Here is a 24,483-nt window from a genome sequence, read left to right as displayed (position 1 = left end):
ATCCCCCAATCATTCCTGACCGGCTGTACATCCCCGGCTATATAATCATATCTTTACACCCAATCCTCTCCCCCGCCTCCTGCACCCCATCTCTATCCCTCTACTGCTTATACAACTTGTACCATGACCCTGTGCAGCGGTTCCACTGTGTGGCTAAGGCACAAAAACATCACTTAAGATTTCACAGTGGGCCTAATGGGAGAAGAGGTACGGCCTGGAAAAACACAACTGCCAGCAACGCGCAGGCTCATAATGTGCATATGTGTGTGTGTGTGTGTGTGTGTGTGTGTGTGTGTGTGTGTGTGTGTGTGTGTGTGTGTGTGTTATGAGTATGTACTTGGCTAGCGTTTGGCCCGTTTGGATATCTGCTTCATGAACTCGAAGCAGGCCCCATAAACGCAGCACAATACGTCTGCAAGAGCTGGAGAAGAGAGACGGATAAAGAGAAAAACTGTGTGAGAAAGAGGGGAAGTACAGCAGAGAACACAACATGCTAATCCAAAGTTTTTAAATGAGTTTCAAGACACTCAGTCTAACTGGCGATTTTCTTTTTTTCACAACTGCAGCGTCACCGTTTGTTTTCAGATGTTTGAAAAAAGAAAAGAATGCGAGAGGGAACAACACTAATAAATAAAGAACTAAAGCCGAGAGACAGAGCCTTTTAAAATAGAACCCAGTAACTTTGCTCTCCCCAAACACAATAATGAATTAATAAAAGAGTTGGCGCCAGTGTTTTTTAATGAGTCACATCAGCCCAGCAGCTTTTTACAGAGCCATTTATGTTTTATGTCGGGTCCTGTGGTAGGCTCACTTCGCCAGCCCGTCTGGGGCTATAAGGGGATAAGGGGAATTTGGAGTGACCTCATCCCCTGTTAGCCAGGGCCAAATGGGCATGGAGGGCCTCCCCACTTCCCCTGAGCCTGGGGGGGCACACAGGAGGCAGCAGGCGGCCAGGCAGGCAAGGGCCAGGCACCAGGGCCAGCTATGGGTGGGTTCACGGCTGCTGCTGGGACTTTCCATCATTGCCTAAGAGGTGCACTGTAGCCGATGAAAATTTACTTTGGTTGTTTCTGTAAATAGTGGAGTGTCAGACCTCACAGTATTTCATCACGTTAAAGCAGGCTCATTGGTTACACTTGAGATAATCCGTTGATTTTATCAGGACGGGACGCCATGTAGCAAACGAAATGAACTCAATCAAGCCGGCAATTTGGAGACAGCGCTGCAAGACGAGGCACGCTTGGAGAGAAGGAGATTCTCTTGTTTGCTGAGGAGTTTGGATTTCAACAAAAAGATGGAGCAGAACGAAACATCAAGCAAGAGTAGAAGAGGGAGAGAGAACGAGAGAGAGAGAGAGAGAGAAAGAGAGAGCACAGTTCCCACAGATTGAATGTCTGTCAAACAAAGGGTATCAAATGCTCTGTGTGCAAAACAACAATTGTGCCTTAACCGTTGTGACAGAGTGAGACCCCTCCGGCAATAAGAACTGCAGTCAAACATAACAAATAAATCACGGCATCTCAGGAAGCTCTGCACCGCACAACCAAGAGAGGCAGAAGTTTTTTTGTTTTTTTTTCAGTCAGCGCAAAAAAAACCACAGGTGATTACTCTGCATGTGTGATCGAGATTCCGAGAGCCGCGGCTTTCCCCGTTTGTTTACTGGTGGGTGTTTCTTATTCCAGTCAAGGATTTAAAAAAAAAAAAAAAGAAAGAAGAAATGTGGCAGTCCGTTTGTGTGGATATTTAACTTTTGAAGTCAATTATTTTACAACTCTCACCACACTGACTCTACTTTTTGTTTCACTTTTCTGGGGCCGAGTGAGTCCACAGATTTTTTTTCTGATTTTTTTTATTGAGTTTGTGGAGCAGCCGGTGCAGAGCAGCAACTCAAAACCTTTACTAGAAGGACGGAACTGTAAATTCACAGCCTCAAGATAAATGAACTGTGCCATGTATCCTGGCAGGGAAAGCCTAACAGAATCACTTGAATCCTCTTTTTTCCCCCTCCGACTTGCCCACTCCTGTTCATTTTTTCTGACAGAATCTCGTGCACGTCTTCCAGGCTCTGTCTTCAAATTGTCAACATCGTCAAGTGATTTATGTTCGCTGACTTTGTAAAGGAAACGACTTGAAGCGAGAGCGGGCAGCGTTTGAGTTTTTGGTCTGTAGATGAAATCATGCTACCACGGCAGTTAAACAATGAATTCACAGTCCCGTGTGTCTAAACTGAGACTGACAGACTGGCTTTTCCAACTGCTCGCAGCGAAATAAACATTTAATGTCATCATCACTGCTTAATGTGCCCACACAGAGCCACCAGAAACTTTACAGGCAAAACGTTCTTATTGAAACCGGACCGCGAGAGCTTTATCTGATCTCGTTGCTGGCGTCTGCAGTATTTTGGCTCTGAAAACAATATCCTCAACACTATTATCTGACGCAAAGCTGTCAGCTTCCAGTCTTTCAACAAGTGGCTGGCTAATGGCTCCAAGAGAGAGACACTGACTGACAGACAGTCCAGTGTTTCCAAACAGACCTGCATTCCATCACCTAAAACTTGTTTGACATCTGCCTGCGCTTGGCATCGCACAAACACATATTTGCTTACAACAACAATGCAAAGCAGCACTCCTGTGTAATCATTTGTCACTGAAAGAAGAGCGCCATTGTGCGGCCCCTTTTTCTTTCTGTCTACAAACCATTAAAGATTAATTCCTAACTCTTTTATTTTTTTTGTTTGAATGTAATGTCACATAACAAGCTCTGTTGACTTGCAGGGCTGGAGGGAGTAATGGAAAGAGTGAGAACTCAGAGTAAGACATAAAACACTTTGTGACATGATGAAGTCATCCTGACAGCTTGCTGTTTCCATGATGTGGTGGAGCTCTTTTGAGTGCTCAACAAGAAGACTTCATCAGTTTCTCGAGCTACACAAGAAAGGATGAGAATAGACACTTGATGGTAAGAAGAAATAAAGAGAGAGAGAAGTTGGGAAAAAGAACTAGTTACTGTTGGGGATCCATGCAGGCAACTACGAAGGTGTCTCCCTTCCCCAACTCAAGAGAGAAAACAATCCTTCCTCTGTATAAAGCGAAGCATAATGGGCGGGCTTCACCAACGCCGCCTTTAGCCGCAGGAGTCAAAGCAGCAGTCAGACACAAGCAGGCCCAAACACACACATGCAGCCACAGCATGCACACCAGTACACTTTCACACAAGCTTAACTTTGTGCCAAAAGATCTTTTAATGAGGACTTGGAAGCTGGCTGCAAATGTTAAATCCTCCCAATCAGAATGGCACACCTGCAAAAATAGACACAGGAAATGGTGCGCAGATAGTTTCCCGGTTAATTATAGTCTTGTGGCGGAGAGCCCCCCGATTCCCCTAAAACCACCTGTCTAACCCCTCCCTACCACTTGGCGTTAATTGCTATAGAAATTCCAGAAAGGGACAGGTATCAACAACTCCCTGATTTACCGCTAGAAGTCGAGTCACAAAGAAGGAGTCATAGCAGATTTTGCAATGCACAAGCTTTACTGGGTTCACTGTTGTTTCAGTGGTTCCCACAAAACCCAAGATTTATTTACACATAAAGCTTGGACATTTCTAAACTCTGACAGCTTTACAGGAAGAATGAGTCCAACAAATAAAAATGTGAGTGATATTGTTATTATAACCTGTGCTTCTCTTGTTAGGTGTACATTTAAGGCACACAACTAAAAAAACTTCCAAGAAAAATGATCTCTTTAATGTTTTTTCCATGTTTATACAGTAGGTTTTACCAGAATATAACACTGTATAGTGCTGTATGTAATGCCGTACTGATAGCTGATACTGTATGTGTGCATTGCTAAAGAATTTAAAGGCAGGCCTGCTGCCTGATGAGTACATATACATCACAAAAATGGAAGAATGCTTTGAGGCCAGTGAAGCATAAACGCTACACGCTCCTAATCACTAGTACACATACAATGAGTAATGACACATGCTCATCTGGAGCGTATGACAGCAAACACAAATAATAATTGATTCCAAACCGTCAGCGAAGAGAAGCCATATGCTGTGAGTGTGCACCGTGAAGGTAAAGCCTTCGGTGCATGGACACCCTGTCCTTGACTAAGACCCTTGGGTGGTTCATCGGAGGAGTAGGAGGAGGAGAGCTCCGTGACATTTCTCAGCTCTCGGGGTTGAGCTCTGCTTCTACAACTCCAGATGTCGCGACTCTGTGTCAAACTGAGAGACCAGATGACAGCGCAGGGCGACGCAGATATCAGCGGCCTTCAAACAGGCATCCCTGACCGGGCCATGTGTTGTTTCAATTCACTTCAATCAGACTGTTCCTCGCGCTTACGTCAAGTCCAACTGGGGAAATAAGTGGCGGACAGCAGGTGCAAGACTAAAGTAACCAAACTGGAGCAGTTCATGTACTTACCAGTCACTACTGGAACAATAAACTGTGGAGGGAAGCTCCACTCTGACATCAGGTGTCTGATCTTTATCTGATATCCAAATCACACAGCACTAAATGTGCTGTGTTACGCATGGCTGCAGCAAGTGAAACCTGTTAACCTAGCACATATGCCAGCATCAATAAATAATCTTCCCAGACGTGCTGCTAACCATAGGAGCACAATGAAGAAACTTTCAAGTAAACTAAGACCAGAGCTGCAGACACACCTCACTCCACAAGAATTAGTCTCTGCTGTTTAGAACATGCAAAACAATGCTCCTCTTTGCCAAGTGTTCATATGTTGGTTATAAAAAAAAAACAGGTCAAGGACTGGTGACTCCTCTAGTGACTGCACATTCATACACATCAAACACATGCAAGCGTGTACACACCAGCACACGCACATATGCTAATAATAAAACGCTCCACAGGCACCAGGTAACACTTGAAGCGCTCGCTAATAAGCACATATGTGCACACGCAGACACACAGACACACACACACGAGCATAGTCAAGTATGTTTTCTCATAAACTCGGTGTCACGCTCACACTCACAAAGCACAAAGAAGCAAGCGTACTACACCAGTGCACGCGAACAAACACGTGTGTCAGGACGTTTTAGTGTTTACACATGAAAATCTGGTCGCATTTTGGAACACAATGATTAATTGTCTCAAAGCCTCTCAAGTGTCTTGCACATTCAGCCTCTGCATTCAATTAAAACGGCCGAGCCATTCCCAAAAGAAAAGCACTCTCTCTCTTTCTTTCTCTCTCTGTGAACAGAGGAGTGAATGAGAGAAAAGAAAAACAAACACTGACCAAAGTTGCCGATTTGAAACTTTTTAAGTATAAGTTACTCACAAGCTCTTGCGCTGATGACGCCGACGGACAGATGGAGCACTTGAGAAAACGCTGTGATGAACAGAGCTAGCCAATAAAAAGAAGATGTGTGTACGTTCAACAGAGTCCTTCTAACAGCAAAGACAGAGTAGCAGTGAGCTGCGCTCTCTCTCTCTCTCTCTCTCTCTCTCTCCCTCTCTCTCTCTCTCTCCCTCCCTCACTCCCCCTCTTGCACTCTCCTCCTCCTCCTCTCTCTCTCAGTCGCTACCTCTTAAAATCACTCCTTCACTCCCCAAATACAGGCACACACTCATTCTCTCACTCACTAAGAAATAATTATACCCTGATTCATAAAGCCTTCCTTTGTCACGTGACCCCAACACTTCAAATATACAGTACATTTTTTCACAAGCCACAAAATGCCTAAGGGGGGGAGAGAAAAAGGCCCAGTGAGCTTAAGTTTCTGTTTTTAATTCTCTCTCCCTTCTTTGTCTCTTTCTCCTTTCGACTTCTTGGCTGAAGTCAGTTTACCTACAAACTGTGTGTGCATGTCGAAACGCGACATCTTAGATCATTCATGTTTCATCGGTAAGTCAAGTAAGTCGGGTTTACGAGGAGAGGATGTTTTAGTATCCCGAACATCACAAATCATCCACTTTGTAGTGTTTTGATTTGACACAGACACTGTTTTAAAAGCAAGCCAAGAACTTCACCTAGTCATTTATCCCTGATGTGATCAGTTTAGGGAATGATCCCAGACACACACTGTAGGCGCTTTTTGTTTGTGTGTGACTCATATTTCCATTGGGCACTGGGTTTTATTGCTTACAATGTCTCTGCAACAAACTTCCCACAGCTTACAATGATGAATCACTACTGTTATTACCATTGCTAATGCTACTACAACTTAATACTAAAGACACAGAGTATGAGAAGCCTTTTGAAACCATGTAAACACACGTTGGACACATGAAATCTGATACAATATCTAAAACATTCTGCACTTAGTGATGAAATGAAAACCAGAATTTGGCATGCACAGCCAACATTTTTTGGGCTACACAACATCCGTCATCATCGCGCCAAACATTATGCACTAAAGTGTTTTGTAAGTCAAGATTTCAGAAAGAAGCAGATATCCGCACCTAAATCACTTCTAAATCGAAACTAGTGTTGGCACATCAGCTAAAGGGAAGTCTCGAGTGAGATGGCAGAGCTGCGCAACGGCAGCAGCAGCAGCAGCAGCGACGGATTTGGGTGTGCCCCTGAGCGTGCCCCTTTCTCCATATGAGATCATATGTTTCAGATCTGTGTTTATGTGTTTGCGGTTCTGGGTGTGTGCCCTGTTTTTCTGAATGTAATGTTTCTCAAGTTGTTTTGGTTATGAGGAGTACCTCAGACCTCAAACTGGGAGGAGAGGGCACACCTTAACTGGTACTTTTACCTCTTCAGATCGACTGCGTTTTCTGCAGGAAAGGAAAAGCACGAAACACCACATACAGTACGTACAGTTGTTGCATGCTTCTTTTATAAGCACCATCTTGTCTGAACCAAGCACACACAGCAAGCATTTACAGAATAACCAACTTACCCATGCACTACTTATTCTTAAACTTCATCTGAAATGATGCCCTTCGGGCTTGTCGGCCATGCATCACTTCACCATCTCACAGTCTGAAGCAGAACTGCCAAACAATATTGCATTTCTTTTGATCGTTTTTCAAGCTACCTGTGCATTTAAGGCCGGCCGCCTGTTTTATTTGTATACCTCAGCGACTGGCCTGAAACAGAGACAGATCTTATCCTCAGATGCACTGACCCCAATATGTCTCCGGGATAAAGTCAAGCCATCTTAATAAGAAAAAAAAACCCTCCGAGCCTTGTTCTCGTTACTCCCGCGCGCTTCCAATGTTTACAGCCACATATGGTCTACAGTAGCCCCGATGTCCTTCAGACATTTTTGATGTGGATTTGCCAGTATGTAATCAGGGTGAATGAATGGATAAGCGGTGAGAGGCACTGTTGCCTTTTTGCAGAAACCTTATATTCAGGAAGCACAGATCTAAGCCATACTGCAAAAAGCCCTTGAGCTGATCCTTATCTCGTTTACATTTGATTTATGTGTTGCTTATGAGGCCACTAAGGCTAATGGGAATCCCTTCACTGTTTACATAGCAGTACTAAATCAGCACTTGTGTAATATGAAACAAGAAAGTAAATAAATACAGCTATAGGACACTTCAACAACTAGCTGTTGTGTGAAACAATCAGGCGACTGAGACTATGCGTTTGTGTCAGAATGTGCAGTCAAGTGCACGAAGATGTCAGTGCACAGAGCATGCTGTGGTTCTTATTAAATTATTACAGTAAGCTTGAGTGGGGGGGGGGGGGTGGGCTGTTTGAGTTTCGTGCATGCTCTTGCAGCATTTAACGTTTGTGTGTGTGTGTGCGCGCGCTCGTGTCTGCGTGCATGGATGAGTGTGCGTAGGCAGTAGCAGCGAGAAGGTCAGAGGTTACTAGTGTTTGTGTTTCAGTGTCAGTGAAGTGTGCTCCAGGCAGAGATTTATGATCATTGTGTCTGGAAGGCTGCAGAGTGGGGGATAATGAAGACAGATCAGGGTGCTATCTCCCTCTCTCTGGGCACCACTGGAAACACGGCCTATGGCCCCCGCCATTCTCGTATCATTAACTTCAGCCTGTGACATCATAACACACTGCCCTGACATCAATCCTAACACAGTGCGCTCTCACAGAAGAGTCACACACAGAGAAGTAGCTCCTCACAGGAAAGCCATCCGGCAAACACGGGGATTGTTCGGCGCGCAGCGTTGCAGCTTCTCTGGGCGTGTTTATGAAGATATGAAATATTCATGGAAACATCGTACTCGGTCGTGTGTTTCCACTTTGGACTGAACATATTTGCATTCACGAGGCAATGGAGTCGAGGCCCGGGGCTGGCTGGCAAGAGGAAAAGGAGCGAAGGCAGAAAGGAAAGAGGAAAGGGGGGGATGACGGAGGGAGCAAGAGAGGGCGGAAGTGAGGTTAGAGGGGTTAAAGGGAGATGGAGAGAGGGGGAGGAAAGAGGGGTTGGGAGGCAAGGAGGCCGGTGGTACAGGGAATGTGAGAGAAAGAGGTGTGAAACAGAAAGAGGGGAGTGAAAGAAAACTGCAGGGTGAGAGGGATATATTGGGGGATTGGTGGAGGGGAGGTGAGGAGGGGTGCAGCGAGCCGGTGCCTGTGGCGGCAGGTTTCAATCAGTAACAAGATGCCTGTAATGAGATCACTATTTCCCCACATTCAGATTGATGTCATGTGAAGTTTGGTGCCGCACTGAGGCAGGCATGGGACGCAGGACTCAAGACTCATTCGCGCCCACACACACACACACACACATGCAGAAACACGTTCACACACAAATGTCCACTTACTTGCACTTATAGGTTATAGACTCATACACACATCCTGTGAAATGAAGGAGCTCATTCATCCCGTCTGGCAAAGTGTGCTCATTTAGAGTCCAACTGCCTTGAAGTAAAAACATACACAAAGGAATACTACTCACAGGAAAATCAGTCACTCGCGGCGGAGGAGAAATGTATGTGTTAGCGACCGAAGGACATATGCCACTATGCGCAGCTCTAACGAAAACAAATGAACACAAAGCATGGAGCGGAGAGAGGGGGAGAGGCGAAAGCTGTTTCGCCGGAGAAGAAGGGGGGAAAGGAGAAAATAAAAAGTGTGAGCGCACTTTATGTGCATATTTTAGGGTGCATACAGAGGTTGTCAACACAGCTACCAGCGTGTGTGCCAGGACATGAGCGCTCTGCCTATTCCCCGACATGTGTGTCCAATGAAAGGTGAACGGTTCTCCTGTCTATACTTTCCTCAAAAATCAGCCATGATGTCACCATGAACCCATCTTGAACCCACCTCTGTCAAAAAGCATTACTCCAGCCCTCCCTCTCTCTGCCTCATTTTCTGTTCCACCTCTCCCTCCTTCACGCTCTGTTCCTGCCTCTCAAATTCTTCAGAGCTCCCCATTCTTTTTTCTTTCCTCTTTTTCATATTTCCGTATTCTTCAACATTTCCCCTCTCCCATCCATGTCTCTTCTTTTTTTCCTTTCCTTTCTCACTGAAGAACACAAACTCCTTTTTTTTTTTTTTATTTCTGGCAAGCGTGGCCTAATTGAATCACCAAAACGCACAGACGTTTGCCAAAAATGCCAGGATGTTCTGATTATCATAAACTTTGTTTAAGCTGTGGTTTTTCAAAAAAAAAAGAAGAAGAAGAAAAAAAGAAGAATGCTCTGAGTGCATGACGGAAAGCCAGAAAAATAAAACCAGAAAAAAATGAGCGATCGGGGAGAATGCAAATGAAAGAGGGGAGAGGGAAAGAGAGAGAACAGTGGGGAAGAGAGGGGTGGTGGGGGCAGCGAGAAGGCAGCCAGAGAGCCACATATGGAAGTGATTCTGTAATTACTGCAAATCTGTGAGCTCAAAAGGAAAGGTCTTCTTTTCCATGCCTCCATCCCTGCACATAAAACTGCCCTTGTGAGAAAGCTGGGCACTAAACACTGCAGAGGGAAAGTGAAAAAAAAAAAATAAAAAAACACAAAGTTTTCATTTGCTTTAACATCTTGGCATGTGTGGCCGGAGCTTAAACGGTATACGTTTAGCACGTCGAGTTTAAATAGAGGCCTATTTTTGATATTTTCTGTACAGATGGAAAAGATCTCTCCTCATCATGAGGCTAATTCCACACAGTCTGCTCCTGGAACATTTTCTGCATTCTTTGCTCATTTGCTTTGCCTTCCTGGGCCCAATCAACCCTCCTGGACGGTAATCTAAAACAAACTGGGAGGTTTAGCCCGGAAAAAAAAAACAAAAAAAAAAAACTAAGTCTCTCATCAGTCACACACCTGACTGGCATCATTCACATAAGGCTCACATTCAACAAGGTGCGTGAGGGAGGGGGCGCTTAGGAAGCTGGGTGACAGACAGACAGGGAGAGGGAGAGGGAGAGGGAGGGGGAGGGAGAGAGAGAGAGAGAGAGAGAGAGAGAGAGAGAGAGAGAGAGAGAGAGAGAGTTATGAAGACCGTCTTTTAAGCCCCGGGCATAGCAGTGCTCTGCAGGTGTGTATGTTGGCAGTGACTTCTGTTCTCCTCAGTCCCCACACAGCTCAGGCAGCCTGTAATTATCTTGTGCCCTGCCATAACGTGTTCTCATGATGAGTGCGTGAGTCTAACTCGTATAGCCTACAGTACCCACACGCCCGGATTGACGCAGACTGTGCCGCGTTTATTCGCAGACACATCCAATTATTAACGACAGGAGATGATTTATGTAAAGCACACAATCCTACCTTGTTCGCCTGAGAGAAGTTTATGCCTCGGCTTCAAACGCGAGCGCATTCCCACAGAAGTTTGGAGCGCGAACAGTGGATGCCACGGGCGCGCACAGCCAACGAAGTTTGCTCTGAAAGGAGACAAAACAAAGTCACGGTCAGCCGTCAGAAAATTTCCCTTTGGTCTTTACTCCGGAGATCATTGCGGTCATTTGTCAGATTACCTCCGTTTGTTGCCAATCCGTCACTGTGTCCCGGCAGCTCAGGGGCGTTGATGGGAGCTACCGTGCGGGCAGATTTCTGACACTGTGACTCCCCCTAGTGGTGAGCAGGGGTCCAGCACACGTCCCGCTGACGATGAGAAGAAAGAGAGAGAAACTAAGAAACACAGAAGTGAGAAACGAAGTGAAAACGTCTTTTAATATACAAACAAGCAATTCAATAGGGCAGTTACTTGCTGAATAAATAAACTGAATGATTCATTGAGCTCTTCTTTTTAATAAAACCTTCAAATAAATAAACTATTTACCAATTAAATTATTAATTCTTTATGCAGTTTCTCCTCATTTAAAATAATGATACGAATAATTACATTTCTGGTGGTGTGGTTATGTAAGCGATCATAGGTTTCTTAAATGTAACATTATTAAATTATATGTAGATTCATATGTATTGTCCCTGTTTTGTTATTATCTTTGTGTTCAATAAAATTAAATAATATGAGGAAAATAATACTATAAAATGATAAATGGTGAAATAATCCTAGTAAAAGAGAGCATGGATTTTCAGAAACAACGATACATACATAAATAAATAGACAGATAGTGTTACATGTCAGTTCTATGGATTGCCACGGGGGGGCGCTTTCCACAAGCTGTGTATGTAGGTTATGCATGTTAAGAGTCACCGTGCTACGGAGTTTGTTGCTCATCCAATGTTGGAACTTCTTCGTACTCAAAGTTTCAGTATTAACATTTTTAAATAATGTGACAATTCACAATCATCCCACCGTGCAGGTAAATGTAGAGGTTTCTAACGTTTTGAGTTATTATATATTTTCCAGCAATCGTAAATTTAACCGAGTGTTTATTTACACGACCCGTTCCAACAGCATGTTATTGGCTTGTCATAGGTCTAGCTGCGTATCTATATTTTCCTTTGGCACATGGGCTTTAAACTTGGCACTTGCGGGATGTTTGGCATGTCTCAGTGTTTACCATCCGTTTGCTGCGCCGCTTGTCAGAGAGCAGGCAGTCACGGTGAGCCACGCCTATTGTCCATGTGCTTCATCCTCCAATCTCACCAACCCCCGCGCACCACACGCTCCGTATTTTGCATAAAATGTGTATCAGTAGGGCAGCGTTCTCCCCGGCACATGTAGAGCGCACATGTAGCGCGGCTTTTCTGAACACATACCACGGTCGAATAAGCGCATCAAACTCCCCTCAGCTCCACATCCCCGCCAATGAAAATGCACAAAAGCGTGAAGGAGAGAGAGGGAGAGAAAGAACTCCGCTAGGTACAAAGAGTGAGCCGAATCCCACACAAACAGACACAACACAAGTTGGGGCGAGCGGAAAGGCGGTCACATTTCCTACTCACCTGCAAACGTGATTGATGTGGGTGTTTGTATCAGTGGGTGTGTATGTCATGCCTGGCACTGTTCACTGATGTGCTGACTCCACTTTCTTGGAATTCACGAGAATCGTTTAATCTTCTCTCGTGCAGCATCACGCGCACTTGAGCCGAGGTGAGGAATCCAGAGCACAGAAGGCTACCAGGTATCTTTAAGGAGACCAGTCATTGTCAGAGACCAGCTGACACCTACACACCTATCTACCTACAGCTCACCGGGAGAACAACTTTGCGCGCATCGGACACATTTCCACCACTGCTTCCCACTTTTGCGTTCTATGGAGCAGGTGTTTTGCGCACAACTATTTTTTGACTTTCTCGTCCGTCTTCAAAAGACTTTTGCTCGAGCATAGTGACATTTACAGACGTCCTGTCGTCAAGTTTATTCAGCGCAACATCAACATCTACAAGAGATATGGAACTCAGCCCCGGTGGTGGTAAGATTAACTTTATTTCTAACATGCTGCAGCTATTTCATTGTGGTAGCAATGCTGATTATGACATTAGAGTCGGAATTGATTAATGGATCATTGTTTCATTCATGGTGTTCTCAAAAATCAATAGGTTAAAGCAATTTAACCCAGTCTAACTTATTTTCTATTTGAATTTAAATATGGATGCAAAAAAAAAATAAAAAAAATAAAAAATAAGGCAGATTATTTATTCTCGTATTTCTTATTCTAGTATTTGAATGATTGTGTAAACTACACCTGAGAATATTTTCAAATATCTGAGTAATTAACAATTATGATATCAATATCCTATCATACGTGGGGTTATTTTTTTTTTTCAGCCATATATTATTTACCAACCGTAATACCATTTAGCAAGTTCAGGATTTTTCTAATTACTGAGCTGACTGTAATGCATTTGAACTATTCTGCGCTTCCCCGCATTAAATAATTTTAGTTGTTTCTAATTAAATACAATTTCGGTGAAAAACTTTACGCAAAGCTGTTAAAATGTTGTTGTGCCGCGTTCAAGTGTTGCAGAGCAGGGGTGCCAGTGACAGAGAACCGCTCACGCTGAAGTGAGATTGGCCACTTCCTGTTTCTCACCATGAAAACAAACTCACGTGGAGTGCCAGCACATTGTCTGTCATTGTAATCATAGTCTTGTGAGCGCTTGAAAACATAACTGCATGTTGTGATATTATTCGTATCGCTTGGCGGCGGGGGGACTTTGTCGTAGAAGGCGTGTTTGCTTCCATTATCAAGGCAATTGCAGAAGTGCCTGCAGTATAAAAGTTGATAAGACAGGGCTTCGATCCGTTAAGTAGTATTAGGCAGCGTTTTCTCGAGGTCAGCCAAAGTTGCACATGCTTCCTGTTTCCCTCTGCTAATTGACGGTGAATCATTTACAACGGCGACGGTCACGTTCCGGCACAGGTGACCGGCGCACCCTGTGATCCGTCAACATGTTATTCTGACTGTAAGCAAGGCTGAACCCACTCACACCGCTGTGGGTTTTTGTTTATGCTGATAAAGTGGGCCAGTGTTTTTCAAGGAAGAAGAAAGGGAGTCCAGTGCCCAAGATTGATAACGGCTGTAGTATTGGTCAGCTGATAAGGATAAAGTCTGCATGCTTGGCTTCTCTTTCCTGTTTTACTGATGTTTGTGCGAGAGGCATTAGGGATTGGGAGGTGGAGTCTTCATTGATTTATTTTAGTTTATTTTCCTTTGACGCATCCGTGTTTTTGAATAACAAAGCTGTGCATTTTAAAGGACGGTACAATTTCATAGAAGTGACCTAGGTTGACTGACCTTTAGTTTTTCAATAATAAAATATTGGGATGCACGTGATTGAAGTTCATTTATGTGCTTAGTGTAGGGATCTAAACAAGGCCCATAAGCATCATCATAACCATGTGACCCCATTTCCCTGTCAATGTGACATTGGCCCAAAAATGAATGCAGTGGTTCCTTGCAGGTCTATACTCTATGGCATAGAGTCTATGCCATACAACAGGCCCAAACACATAATATGCACATATTTGCATTCACCTACAGAAAAACTAAAATCTTGACACAAAAGCATTATAAAATATTTGCCAACATTTACACTTACTTGTACAACCTTGACCTCATGGTAAAAGTCAGCTGCACTACGGTATGGGACGTCAGCTGCAACGCCGCAAATGTTTATTCTGCTCTGTCACGAATGTTTTGCTTTGGTGCACTGAAATAGCTACATCCTTCACGGTGTCTAGATGTCAACTAACAATCAAATTCTAAAAAAAGAAAACGCACTTCAACCACTGGCACTCCCTTCTGTGCAACTTCATGCACATGTGCTCTCACTAAAACTTCTTCTGATGCTCCCCTGGTGGAGGATTTCTGCATTATTTCCTGCGTGTTGAAAATAGGCATATGCCATCAGCTGCACATGGAAACCAATTTTAGTTTGCAAAAATCTTCAAGCGAACTTCATTAGTGCATGGGGGGCTGTTTTTGCCCTATGAGACATTTACGAGTTAATAAACAGATCCCATTACTTTAAATGTGATCAAATAAGCCATTAGTTACACATTCTTTTGTAAGTGAAATAAATTAATGTTGAAACCATTCGCATGCGTGGACAATACAACAATATAGCCTATCCCAAAAACCATAATGTAAATATGTATCCACAAAACAAGCTATATATTGGCATATTCAGATTCCATTCTCCCCTATTCACGAATAACAAGCCCACACTAAATTGCATTAAACACAGCTCCCTGCCCTATGATTCGCCAGAGTGATTTTGTAGGCCTTTAAAGAAGTTTTATCATCACACCAGTCCACTCATAGTACGTGGCTCTGGTCACACACTGACACACAGATTTCTGCCCTACTATTTCCACTGGATGCAGCGGCTGGCTGACAGTGCGGGCGGTGCAGCAGCTGCTGGTGCACAGTCAGACCACCCCGCCGCATAACACGCTGCTCTCTTTCATTCGGCATTTTAATTATAAGCCCCTGGCGGACTGTAGAAGCTCTGGCTTCTGGCTGGAGCGCGGTTTTCGTGTCTTCCCAGTGAAAGCTCCGTCAAAAAAGCCTCCTCACGTGGCTTGCTTTGCAGAGCCGCGTGCGACGCGTGAGATACCCGGGCCCTCCCCCACGCCTCCCTCCCTCCCTCCCCGCCTGCCGCGGTCGCTTCAGTGCTGATGCCGCCTGCGGTGATGGTGAGGGAGAGAGCTTGGTCAGTGGGTCAGCGATTCCACGCATTAACTTTGTGTTTCTCCGTAGTCACGTTTTCCCGCCTCATGCACGGTTTCACTGAAAGCCCCATTCTCTCTCTCTCTCTCTCTCTCTCTCCTTTCTCCATTATTTGAATCTAAAACCTCAGCGTGACTCGTTTTTGAATCTGCAACATCTGTCCCCAGCTGATCGGTTCAGGGCACGCAACCGCTCCAGGTCTTTCAACGGGAACGTGACTCTGCTGTTGAAAAACGCAACACCTCCCTGTCACCAGCTGCGCTCTCCAAAAAAACAAACAGATAGCAGAATAAATGCTTTGAGATTCTGCAGGTCTGTTCTTGATAAAGTCACATGAGCACTAAAGGGATATTTTTCAAGCCATGTTTGGCTAAACAACTGTAGAACCAAGGATGTTAGAAGACAAATCACATTTCGGCGTTTATAAAATATAGCCCTCCATTCTGGTGATCTAATAATCTGCAGTTCATCCCGTTAATTGCATGAGCCAGAGCTGCTGTGCTGCGTGGCACCAGAGATGCTAGAGGCACATAGACACAATTCTATCAAGTTCCTGTGATATTGACCTACTTACACAAGCCTGGGGTAATGAAGTCTGCTGCAGACACCCCAAGTAGCATTCTCAGATTGGACACTGTGTGCGCACCAGCACAAAATAACTCTTTTTATTGGCCGTACCCTACATAAGTTTCTGTTACAGCAGTTTTCTCAGGCAGCCGGCGCTTATATTTATAAACTTCATACCACAAGGACAAAGAAAAACAACTGTAGCTTCTCATTATGCCCTGCATTACGAGTTGGACCAGCAGGGAAAGTAAGAGATACAGGATGAGAGCATGCCTGTAAAGGGCTCACTGCTCACGTTTCTCTGCCTGCCGTCGGTCTCAGGCAGATTAGCTCTTGCACGGTAGGCCTATAGGCTCTTAAGATGAGGAGCGACTGACTCAATTAATGCTGTCTGCGGTGACCTAAATTGTGTACACTGTGACAGGTTGAATGGCAGCCTTCTTTGTCTGTGTGGGAAATCCCACAGAACAACTCTACAGCCTGCATGTTCTAGCAGGTTCACTATTGTATCTGATGAAGTGTATTGTCTGATGCCAAGTAGCTTAGGCCAGCATCACCTCACCTAAGAAGGGTATTTTCTATTTTTGGATTGGTTTCGGAACCCATTTGAATCATAACAACAACAAATGCCTCTCACAAATGATTGACAAAGACAATAGTCCTTGTATTGACTCTTCCTGCATCCTTACTGAAAAGCAGAGTGGTAAAAGGGTTATTAATTGACAGTGTTTACAGCACAGCGGCCCTGGCAGGGTCATTCACAAACACTAGGCTACTGTACATGTGAGCCTTCAGGTGGACATGCAATGTGTCTGTGTGACGTGGGCTGGGCATCGACTGTCTGCCTGTAAGCTCAGGAAGCGGTGAGGCAGGCCCTGCGTCTGCTGGATCTGTCTACGCTCTGACATGAGTCAACAAATCCACCAACACGTGCTGCTGGAGGGATTAGCAAAAACATCTGAGCTAAACAAATGGCAGGGAGAGGTCTGCTGCACGAGTTCCACAAACCAGTTAGTGAAAGCACTGTGCCATGGCGAGACTTTTTGGATGTTGGAAACTGCTTGTATGCTGGGAATTTCTCAGCCGCACGTGCAAGCACGCAAATTTGTTCACATTATTCTGCACATTAAACTAAATATGCAATTTTTTGTCATTCTGAATGTCCCTCTGGTGGATTCTACTGTAGCCTATACTTACAGCAGATAGGAGTCGAGGCTTTTTTTATTTATTTATTTTTTACTTTGCACAAAAACGTGACTCACATTCTTCAGTTGTTGGTGGCGCATGAACAGCAGTGGCTGAGACTCACGCTCGGTGAGCTTCCCGGTCAGCGAATGTTTATAAACACACATCTGACTTCGGATTGTCTGCATTTCAACACGAGGCTGCGGATTTGGTTCGGCCAGGAACCGTGTCAGGAGTCCACGCATGTGAGGCGGCGGTCAGGTGTCGTGCTGTTAGCTGGCGCTGGGCACGGTGCCAGGGGAGCGAGGCTATTATTGGAGCGGAGGAAGCAGCAGACCCCGCAGACACGTGAGGTCGTGTCTCAGCTCATCCACAACGCCTGACTGGATGAGAGAGCGAGAGAGAGAGAGAGAGAGAGAGAGCGTGCGAGAGAGAGAGAGAGTGAGAGTGTGTGCGTGAGAGAGAGAGAGAAGCGAAACTTCAGAAACAGTTGAACGACTAATAACATTCCACATATTTACGTGGCGCATGAATACTGCATTAGCATGAGGCAGGATTCGCTTGCAAAAAGCAAATATTTGCACCGGTGCTCCGAGCAGAAGCGTGCCTGCTGTGTTGCTGTGCTACCAGCAGTATTTTTAGCGCCCACTTTATCCGCTTGAGCGAACCATTACGCCTATTACACGCAGGATGAGGCAACGACACTGTAAATTCTCAGAGCGCCTCTCCTTCTGCCCAGAGGTTGTGCAACATTACATCACATCAAATCCAACGCTGTAGATTAGTTGAACTTGGATTTAAAGAAATGTGGATGGCCAGACCTCATTTAACTACACCCATCAGGCATAACATAATGGCCAATATCATCTCCCTTGTGCCTCCAAAACAGTTCTGACTCATCTGAGAATGTGTAGTGTGCCTGTGGCAGGCTGCATCCTGTTGGGGAGTGCCATTGCTATGGGGAGAGGGTGCATGGTCTGGTCTAGGTGGGTGGTACATGTCTAAGTGACATCCACACGAATGCCAGTTCCAAGATGTTCACTGTTGTTTACTTGGCGGTTTTAATGTTGTGGCTGACACTGTGTGTTTTTTACTCCGGGGCTCAAACTGATATGTGGATCACATGACCATATTTGGCTCACAAGTCAAATGTCTTCCTTTCCTTCCCTGCAGGAGGTGGAGGAGTCATCCTGTATGCAGGCTCCTCTGGGAGTTCCAGCCCAAGCCCTGGTAGTCCCTCCAGTGGATACCAGACACAGTCACCATCTTCCCACTCCCAGCCCTCATCTCCAGAGGAGGTTACCTTCACGGAGATTGGGGCGCTAAAGCAGAGGGCAGCTGGGTGCAGCACTCCATCCCCTAAACTGGTGTTCCAGTTCCCCGAGGTCTACAGTGGACCCTCGGCAGCAGCTGCACCACAGCACACCTATGGACACCCCATCGCAGGAAAGAGGCCATGCGGCTTTGCTGGAACTTTCACCAGTACGTGTTTCCTCACTTTTGACATGCATAGATGTTTATTTCTTTATGCATTGTTTTGTAGCTCATCTAACTGTCTGTTTATCCTTCCTCAGAGACAGGTGGAATGGTCCTTCTTTGCAAAGTCTGTGGTGACATTGCATCTGGTTTCCACTATGGAGTGCATGCATGTGAGGGTTGCAAGGTAAGCACCGATCAGGAAAAATAAATAAATAAATAAATAAATAAATCGTGTTGAAAGTTTCAACAGTGTGTTGATTTTTGTGCACCAGTTTCACATGGTTTATGTTTTTATCTTTTTGTTTGTTTGTGTCAGGGCTTTTTCCGCCGCAGCATCCAGCAAAACATCAACTACAAGATGTGCGTGAAGAATGAGAACTGTCTGATCATGCGCATGAACCGCAACCGGTGCCAACACTGCCGATTCAAGAAATGCCTTTCCGTTGGCATGTCAAGAGATGGTGAGACAACCTGACATATTTTTTTAATGAAAGAGACCCTTGCGCAGTTCTGCCAGGATGCCACAGTGCTCTGATTAGCAAAAGCAGCAGGGAAATGGGCAGCCATAAAGCGGCACAGCACTGATATGTAGGTCTGTGTGAAAAATGTAATACGGGACGTCTTTTGAGGTCATCATGCCAGTAGCTCAGTCACTCAGCCTGTCAGCTGACCTGCACCTGTCTTGCCCTTCTACTTTTGTCACTGCACTGCCAGTGACTACCATCTGGCTTTGCATCTCTCCCGAGTTTCTATGTGTCTTTCTGCTGCCCTTTGCAGCATCCTCCCACAATACTGTTACCTCCGTGCTCTTGTTCAGCACTGCCCCTCCCCCTCGTGTACCCGCCGTGTTCCCTCAGCTCTCTTACATCTCCCCCTCAGACAATGATTTATGAGAAGAGGAGCCGTAAAGTCCCCGAAGCTATCTATCATCTGGAAAACTGCAGCAAACACAGGAATTATTTTAGGAAATTGGAACAGGGTCAACTTGATTACCTTGTGTATGCCCGTAGAACATCTTAGAGCAATTAATAAGACACGGGGCAACAATTAAGCAAGGGATGCAGAAAACATCGTTGTGACAGAATTTATCAGGCATGATGCTCATATCATCTAGTTTTAGCTCTGATAGCTGAACATTGATTGATCACCCATCATCACAGATTAAGAAAGCAGTTGGGCTGACCTAGAAAAACAATACAGAATTGGGCGCTTTAGTGCACTCATACATCGTGACCTACTTGGTATAGTTTGCCTGCCTTCTTCCTCTCAGTATGGTTTCTGCTTATCTCCACCCTCCAGTACTCTGCATTGCCTAATCTAGTAAAGAGGTTAGTGTTATTTCTGCATGTGCTTGACACTTCTGGTGCACAGAGAGAAAATAGGGTGGCAAAATGCACTTCAATAGCAGAACAGTGAGGTCGACCCTCTTAGAGGAAATCTTTTGAAAGCGTTGAGGACCACAACCTAGAAACCCCTTTTTGCTCCGTTTCAGCCATTACGAAAACAGGAAAACCGCGCGCAACTGCCTGCAGACCACAATAAATAGTACACCCTGATTTTACACCAGGCAGCTGTGTGACTTTGGCACTGCAGTACACGCAAATATCGAAGTCCGTTGGCATGGCGGCACATTTTTCTCCCTCTAACCAGAACACCCTTTTTAGAGCAACAGCTCATTAGTCCGCAGTTCCTTCTTTTCTTTTTTTTAACCACAATGAAAGAGATTAAGCTAATGCTATTGGCTGCATCATCATCATCAAGGAACCCTGCAGCCACTGAATAGATTACAGTTTGTTTGAGTAAACTTGTGAATATTACAAGACCAAGTGCATCACCTCACTTGACCCCTCACATTGCAATTTATGTTTACTATACTTGCAAAAGTTTAACTTTCTGGCCCAATCCGACTTGACCTTGTGTTTCTATCATTTTAGAAGACTTTTACCATAACCACTACTTGCATAATCTGAACCTTTATCCTCACCTTAAACTTCACCGTAAAATGTAATGACAGACATTATTAGGGGCAGAACCCCCAAAAAGGAAGTAGGTCCCCACAATGTGATCGTATACTAAGATTTATGTCCCCGTAACTGGAGCAATGCAAGTACACACACGCACTCTCTCTTTCATGTGCCCCCGTCTTTCACGTCAGTCCTTTTCATGTTCTCACCGCTGTCTCCTTGACTCAACGCTGCGCTTCGAGCCCACCTCCCTCAATCCTTCCCTTTCTTACGAACTCAGTGCCAGTGACATCATGCTCACGTTGCCCCACTGCCCTACTTACAAAACGGAGGGAGGGAGAAGCAGCAGAGGAAGGAGACAGGGGTGGATAGAGGAGAGGATGAGGCAGATGGCAGCAGGGGGTCTATAAATAGCCTCTCCAGCTGATGGTTACTGCAGAAAGGGGGTTGGGGATGGGGTGAGAAGAGGGAAGTTTTCGTCTCAGAACTAATGTGGTTCTCCTTGAAATCATGCAACACAGTGTTCAGGGGTTTTGGTATGCATGTATAAGAACCATAGCAGCTCTGTTTCCTGAATAGCATCACAGTATACGTAGAATACACCTGTCTCTTAATCTATATAAATGAATTTGTCTTGGTTGGATTTATTTAAGACAATGACTGGGTGCTGATCTTTTCGTCGCTATCTGTGTCTCCCCTAGCCGTGCGTTTTGGCCGCATCCCTAAGAGAGAGAAGCAGCGGCTTCTGGATGAGATGCAGAGCTACATGAACAGCCTGAACGAGTCGGCAGCCATGGAAATGGACTCGTTGTCGGTGAGGGAGAATCCCACCAGCCCAGACGATGGCAACTCAAAAGAGGCCATCGGAGCCATTTCCAGAGCCTATCGGGACATCTTCGCCAGCAACAGAGGCAGCCAGGAGAGAGCATCCAAGAGGGCCAACGTCACCAACAACAACAACAACGCATCTGTATTTTCTCAGGATGCCAGCTTTCCTCAAGTCTCATCTCACTCCACCTCCGCCCAGAGATACCAGTCTTGCCCCGTTGCTCCTGCCCCTGTGTGCCCTGTTGCCCCTAATGACAACCAACCTACGTTTCATAACATGGACAACAATCGCTATTCCTATTTTATGTCAACAAATCAGAATCATAACCAGTCTAATGCCACAACACCTCAGCAGGGCAACTCTGCCAGTCATAACAGTTTTCACAATACAGGAAGTGTCCAGAATCAGTCCTCCTGCCCATGGAAATTAGCTCCAGGAGCTAAAGTGCTGGTAAGTGCAAGAACCATACAAAATTAAACGAATGCCCCTGTGCTGTATCTTATTTGACCCAAGCTAATGGTTTCTTCTTTGTGTTTTGTCTTTCTTAGGCTTGTCCTCTCAACTCCTGTCCTGTATCAGGGGCAGACCGCTCAAGTCAGGAAATATGGGAGTCCTTCTCTCAGTGTTTCACCCCCGCTGTCAAGGAGGTGGTGGAGTTTGCCAAGGGCATCCCAGGATTTCAAGAGCTTAGCCAGCAGGACCAGGTCATGCTGCTAAAATCTGGCACCTTCCAGGTAACGACACACATTCCATATAATACATCTTGCCCATCATGAAAGCAAGACTCTTTTTCTCAATCGCATGTTTGTGTTCTGTTTCCTGTGTGTTAAGGTTCTGATGGTGAGGTTCTGCACCTTGTTCAATGCTGAGGAGCGTACAGTGACCTTCCTAAATGGCCAAACTTACCCCCTGTCCACCCTGCGGGCCTTGGGCATGGGCTCTCTTCTGGATGCAATGTTCGACTTCAGTGAGAAGTTGAGCTCCTTGGGGCTAGAGCCCGATGAAATGGCGCTCTTCATGGCTGTGGTGCTCGTCTCTGCAGGTAAGAGAGGAGCAGTTACAAACGCTGCAGAGCAGTAACAATTTGTCAATTAAGCTATGATGTATTAACTGTGTCAACTACTCACACTGACATCCTCTGTGCTCCTCAGACCTGTCTGGAATCTCAGACATGCGGGCCGTGGAGCAGCTACAGGAGGGCCTGATCCGCGCACTTCGGTCGCTGATCACTCGGCGTCGCCCAGATGACACCACCCTCTTCTCCAAACTCCTCCTGCGCCTGCCAGACCTCCGCACCCTCAACAATCTGCACTCCGACAAACTCTTGGCCTTTCGCATCGACCCTTAAGCGGGCCGCTCGAACTCAGAGCACAAACTATTTTACACAGAAATTTACACAACACACAGAGATATTATCTTCCAAGGGCAGGACTTTCTTCAGCAAAGAGGAACAAGGAATTGTGCAATCAGAGAAGTGTTTTTGCAAAGGAAAAGTGAGGGCAGTGAACATATTTTTGACTTACTATTGATCTTCATGCAATGTTTTAAAAAATATGTACAAACTCATGTACACATGTAAACCTCAATACCTCTTGAGAGACATTGTTCCAGTAAAAAATAAGTTAACATTGCCATTTTTGAAACTCACTTGCTGATTATATCCAGTATACTTAAGAATAAAAGCCAGTTCATTTCTGTTTATTCCATAAGTCGTGTGAAGTATCAGGAGACCATCTCTTCGCTGCAGCCAGAAGATGGATATTGTAGATCGAAACAGTTTTTACTTAGGGACCATTGATCGTGGTTGACTGTATGTCAGCTTGTGTTAAAGACAAAGGGAACCTGTATATATATATAATACATAGCAAAACCTGAAATGTTAAGGCAATTGCGTCTCACTGTTTCACATACCATCTGCATTTGTACTGGAATGAGACCACTATTTTTATGTGTCACTTGTACACAATAGGATGCATTCGGTGTCTCGGTCATTTTTGACTAATCTTCCAGAGAACATTTGGCACTCCTCGAGTTTAAATATGTCAACCTCATATGTCATTTTATATTCTTATTATTTCACAAATACATCATGTCTGTGACACTGTATCGTATCACATCTGGACTAATGGAGATGCTCCATGCACATTGGGATTCTTAGATCCTTTTGTTATTTTTGTTGCTGTAAATATTATGTTACCCCAATGCCTATGTATCAATTCCTGAACTTGTATGATGGATCGGAAATATATATATGTTTGTTGTGAAGGAGAATGTATTGACCTTCCTGTTCTAGGCGGGGGTTTCGGCTATGCCAAGGGGGCTTTGCACAGGAGAAAGTGTAGTAGGGATTCTCAGATGGTTTAGAAACACTTCCTGCTATTAGAAGATGTAACCGACCAGCGTTATCCCTGAAATCACCAGCACTCACTCCACATGCACCCTTCCTCTGCCCCCAATGTTTGTCATACAAACACAAGAGATATTTTCGGGTGAGAGATCTAATTTGATTGGTCTTCTCACTGTTTGCTTGTTTGATTAAGGCTGATTAAGCACATCTTGTACATTTTGTAAATGTTTCTTCCTGAATAGAAATGATACTATGATATAAAGTACAAATTATGTATTCTTCTGCTTCTGCATCCTTTCTTTTACCGTTAGATCAGATAAAACTGAAGTAAATGCTGAGTAATTAGGCCCACGTGGTTGTATAAAAAGTTATGAAATTGGATTTGTACATTGATATACGTGACTAAAATTAGATGTAACCAAGGTTTATACTAGAGCGTTTAGGATACCTATATTAGAGCTTCACTTATAGCAGTCTGAATCAGTTCTTCATCATTATATACATTCTGTAAGGTATTTATGGAGTTTTTAGAAAAATAAGAAAAAGGCTCCAGCCCTCCCGCGACTCTTCACAGGACAAGCGGTTACAGAAGATGAATGAATGAATACTACTTACTACTTCCTTAACATAACCAGTTTTGT

At 44.8% G+C, this 24,483-nt stretch overlaps 2 protein-coding genes and 1 long non-coding RNA gene across 6 annotated transcripts in view; 1 reads left to right on the top strand and 2 right to left on the bottom strand.

The window, feature by feature from the left end:
- Positions 1 to 10,939, bottom strand: part of rarga (retinoic acid receptor gamma a) — a 41,945-nt gene extending 31,006 nt beyond the window's left edge. For 2 of the 4 annotated variants that reach the window (XR_014699296.1, XM_084554086.1), the window contains exon 1: positions 5,313 to 5,459. The gene's annotated coding sequence lies outside the window, so the exon portion shown is untranslated. Of the gene's footprint in view, positions 1 to 4,432; positions 5,078 to 5,312; positions 5,460 to 10,654 lie in introns of those variants that run through there. The other 2 variants (XM_084554087.1, XM_084554088.1) reach the window with 2 other exon arrangements.
- A 1,200-nt stretch (positions 10,940 to 12,139) lies between these two features.
- Positions 12,140 to 24,483, top strand: nr1d4a (nuclear receptor subfamily 1, group D, member 4a). The gene is made up of 8 exons (XM_084554085.1): positions 12,140 to 12,708; positions 18,397 to 18,705; positions 18,798 to 18,886; positions 19,019 to 19,163; positions 21,368 to 21,945; positions 22,044 to 22,229; positions 22,327 to 22,537; positions 22,647 to 24,483. The coding sequence occupies exons 1-8, from the start codon at positions 12,687 to 12,689 to the stop codon at positions 22,841 to 22,843; spliced, it is 1,737 nt and encodes a 578-aa protein (XP_084410211.1). The 5' UTR covers positions 12,140 to 12,686; the 3' UTR covers positions 22,844 to 24,483.
- On the bottom strand, positions 17,382 to 22,759 carry LOC311494842. The gene is made up of 3 exons (XR_014699297.1): positions 22,623 to 22,759; positions 22,402 to 22,531; positions 17,382 to 17,606 (listed from the first exon to the last, which is right to left on the bottom strand). It is a non-coding gene; the product is annotated as an uncharacterized lncRNA (long non-coding RNA).

Source organism: Chelon labrosus, assembly GCF_963514085.1.
Source record: "Chelon labrosus genome assembly, chromosome: 10".
Taxonomy (NCBI): Eukaryota; Metazoa; Chordata; class Actinopteri; order Mugiliformes; family Mugilidae; genus Chelon; species Chelon labrosus.
Note: the sequence above shows the minus strand (reverse complement) of the source record. Positions and strands in the feature narration are given on the sequence as shown.

Excerpts from the sequence above, each read along its gene's own strand:
- nr1d4a (XM_084554085.1), top strand. The coding sequence starts at position 12,687 with ATGGAACTCAGCCCCGGTGGTG. Across the intron at positions 18,887-19,018 it reads ATGCATGTGAGGGTTGCAAG|GGCTTTTTCCGCCGCAGCAT; the intron begins GTAAGCACCGAT and ends TGTTTGTGTCAG. Across the intron at positions 22,538-22,646 it reads TGTGGTGCTCGTCTCTGCAG|ACCTGTCTGGAATCTCAGAC; the intron begins GTAAGAGAGGAG and ends TGTGCTCCTCAG.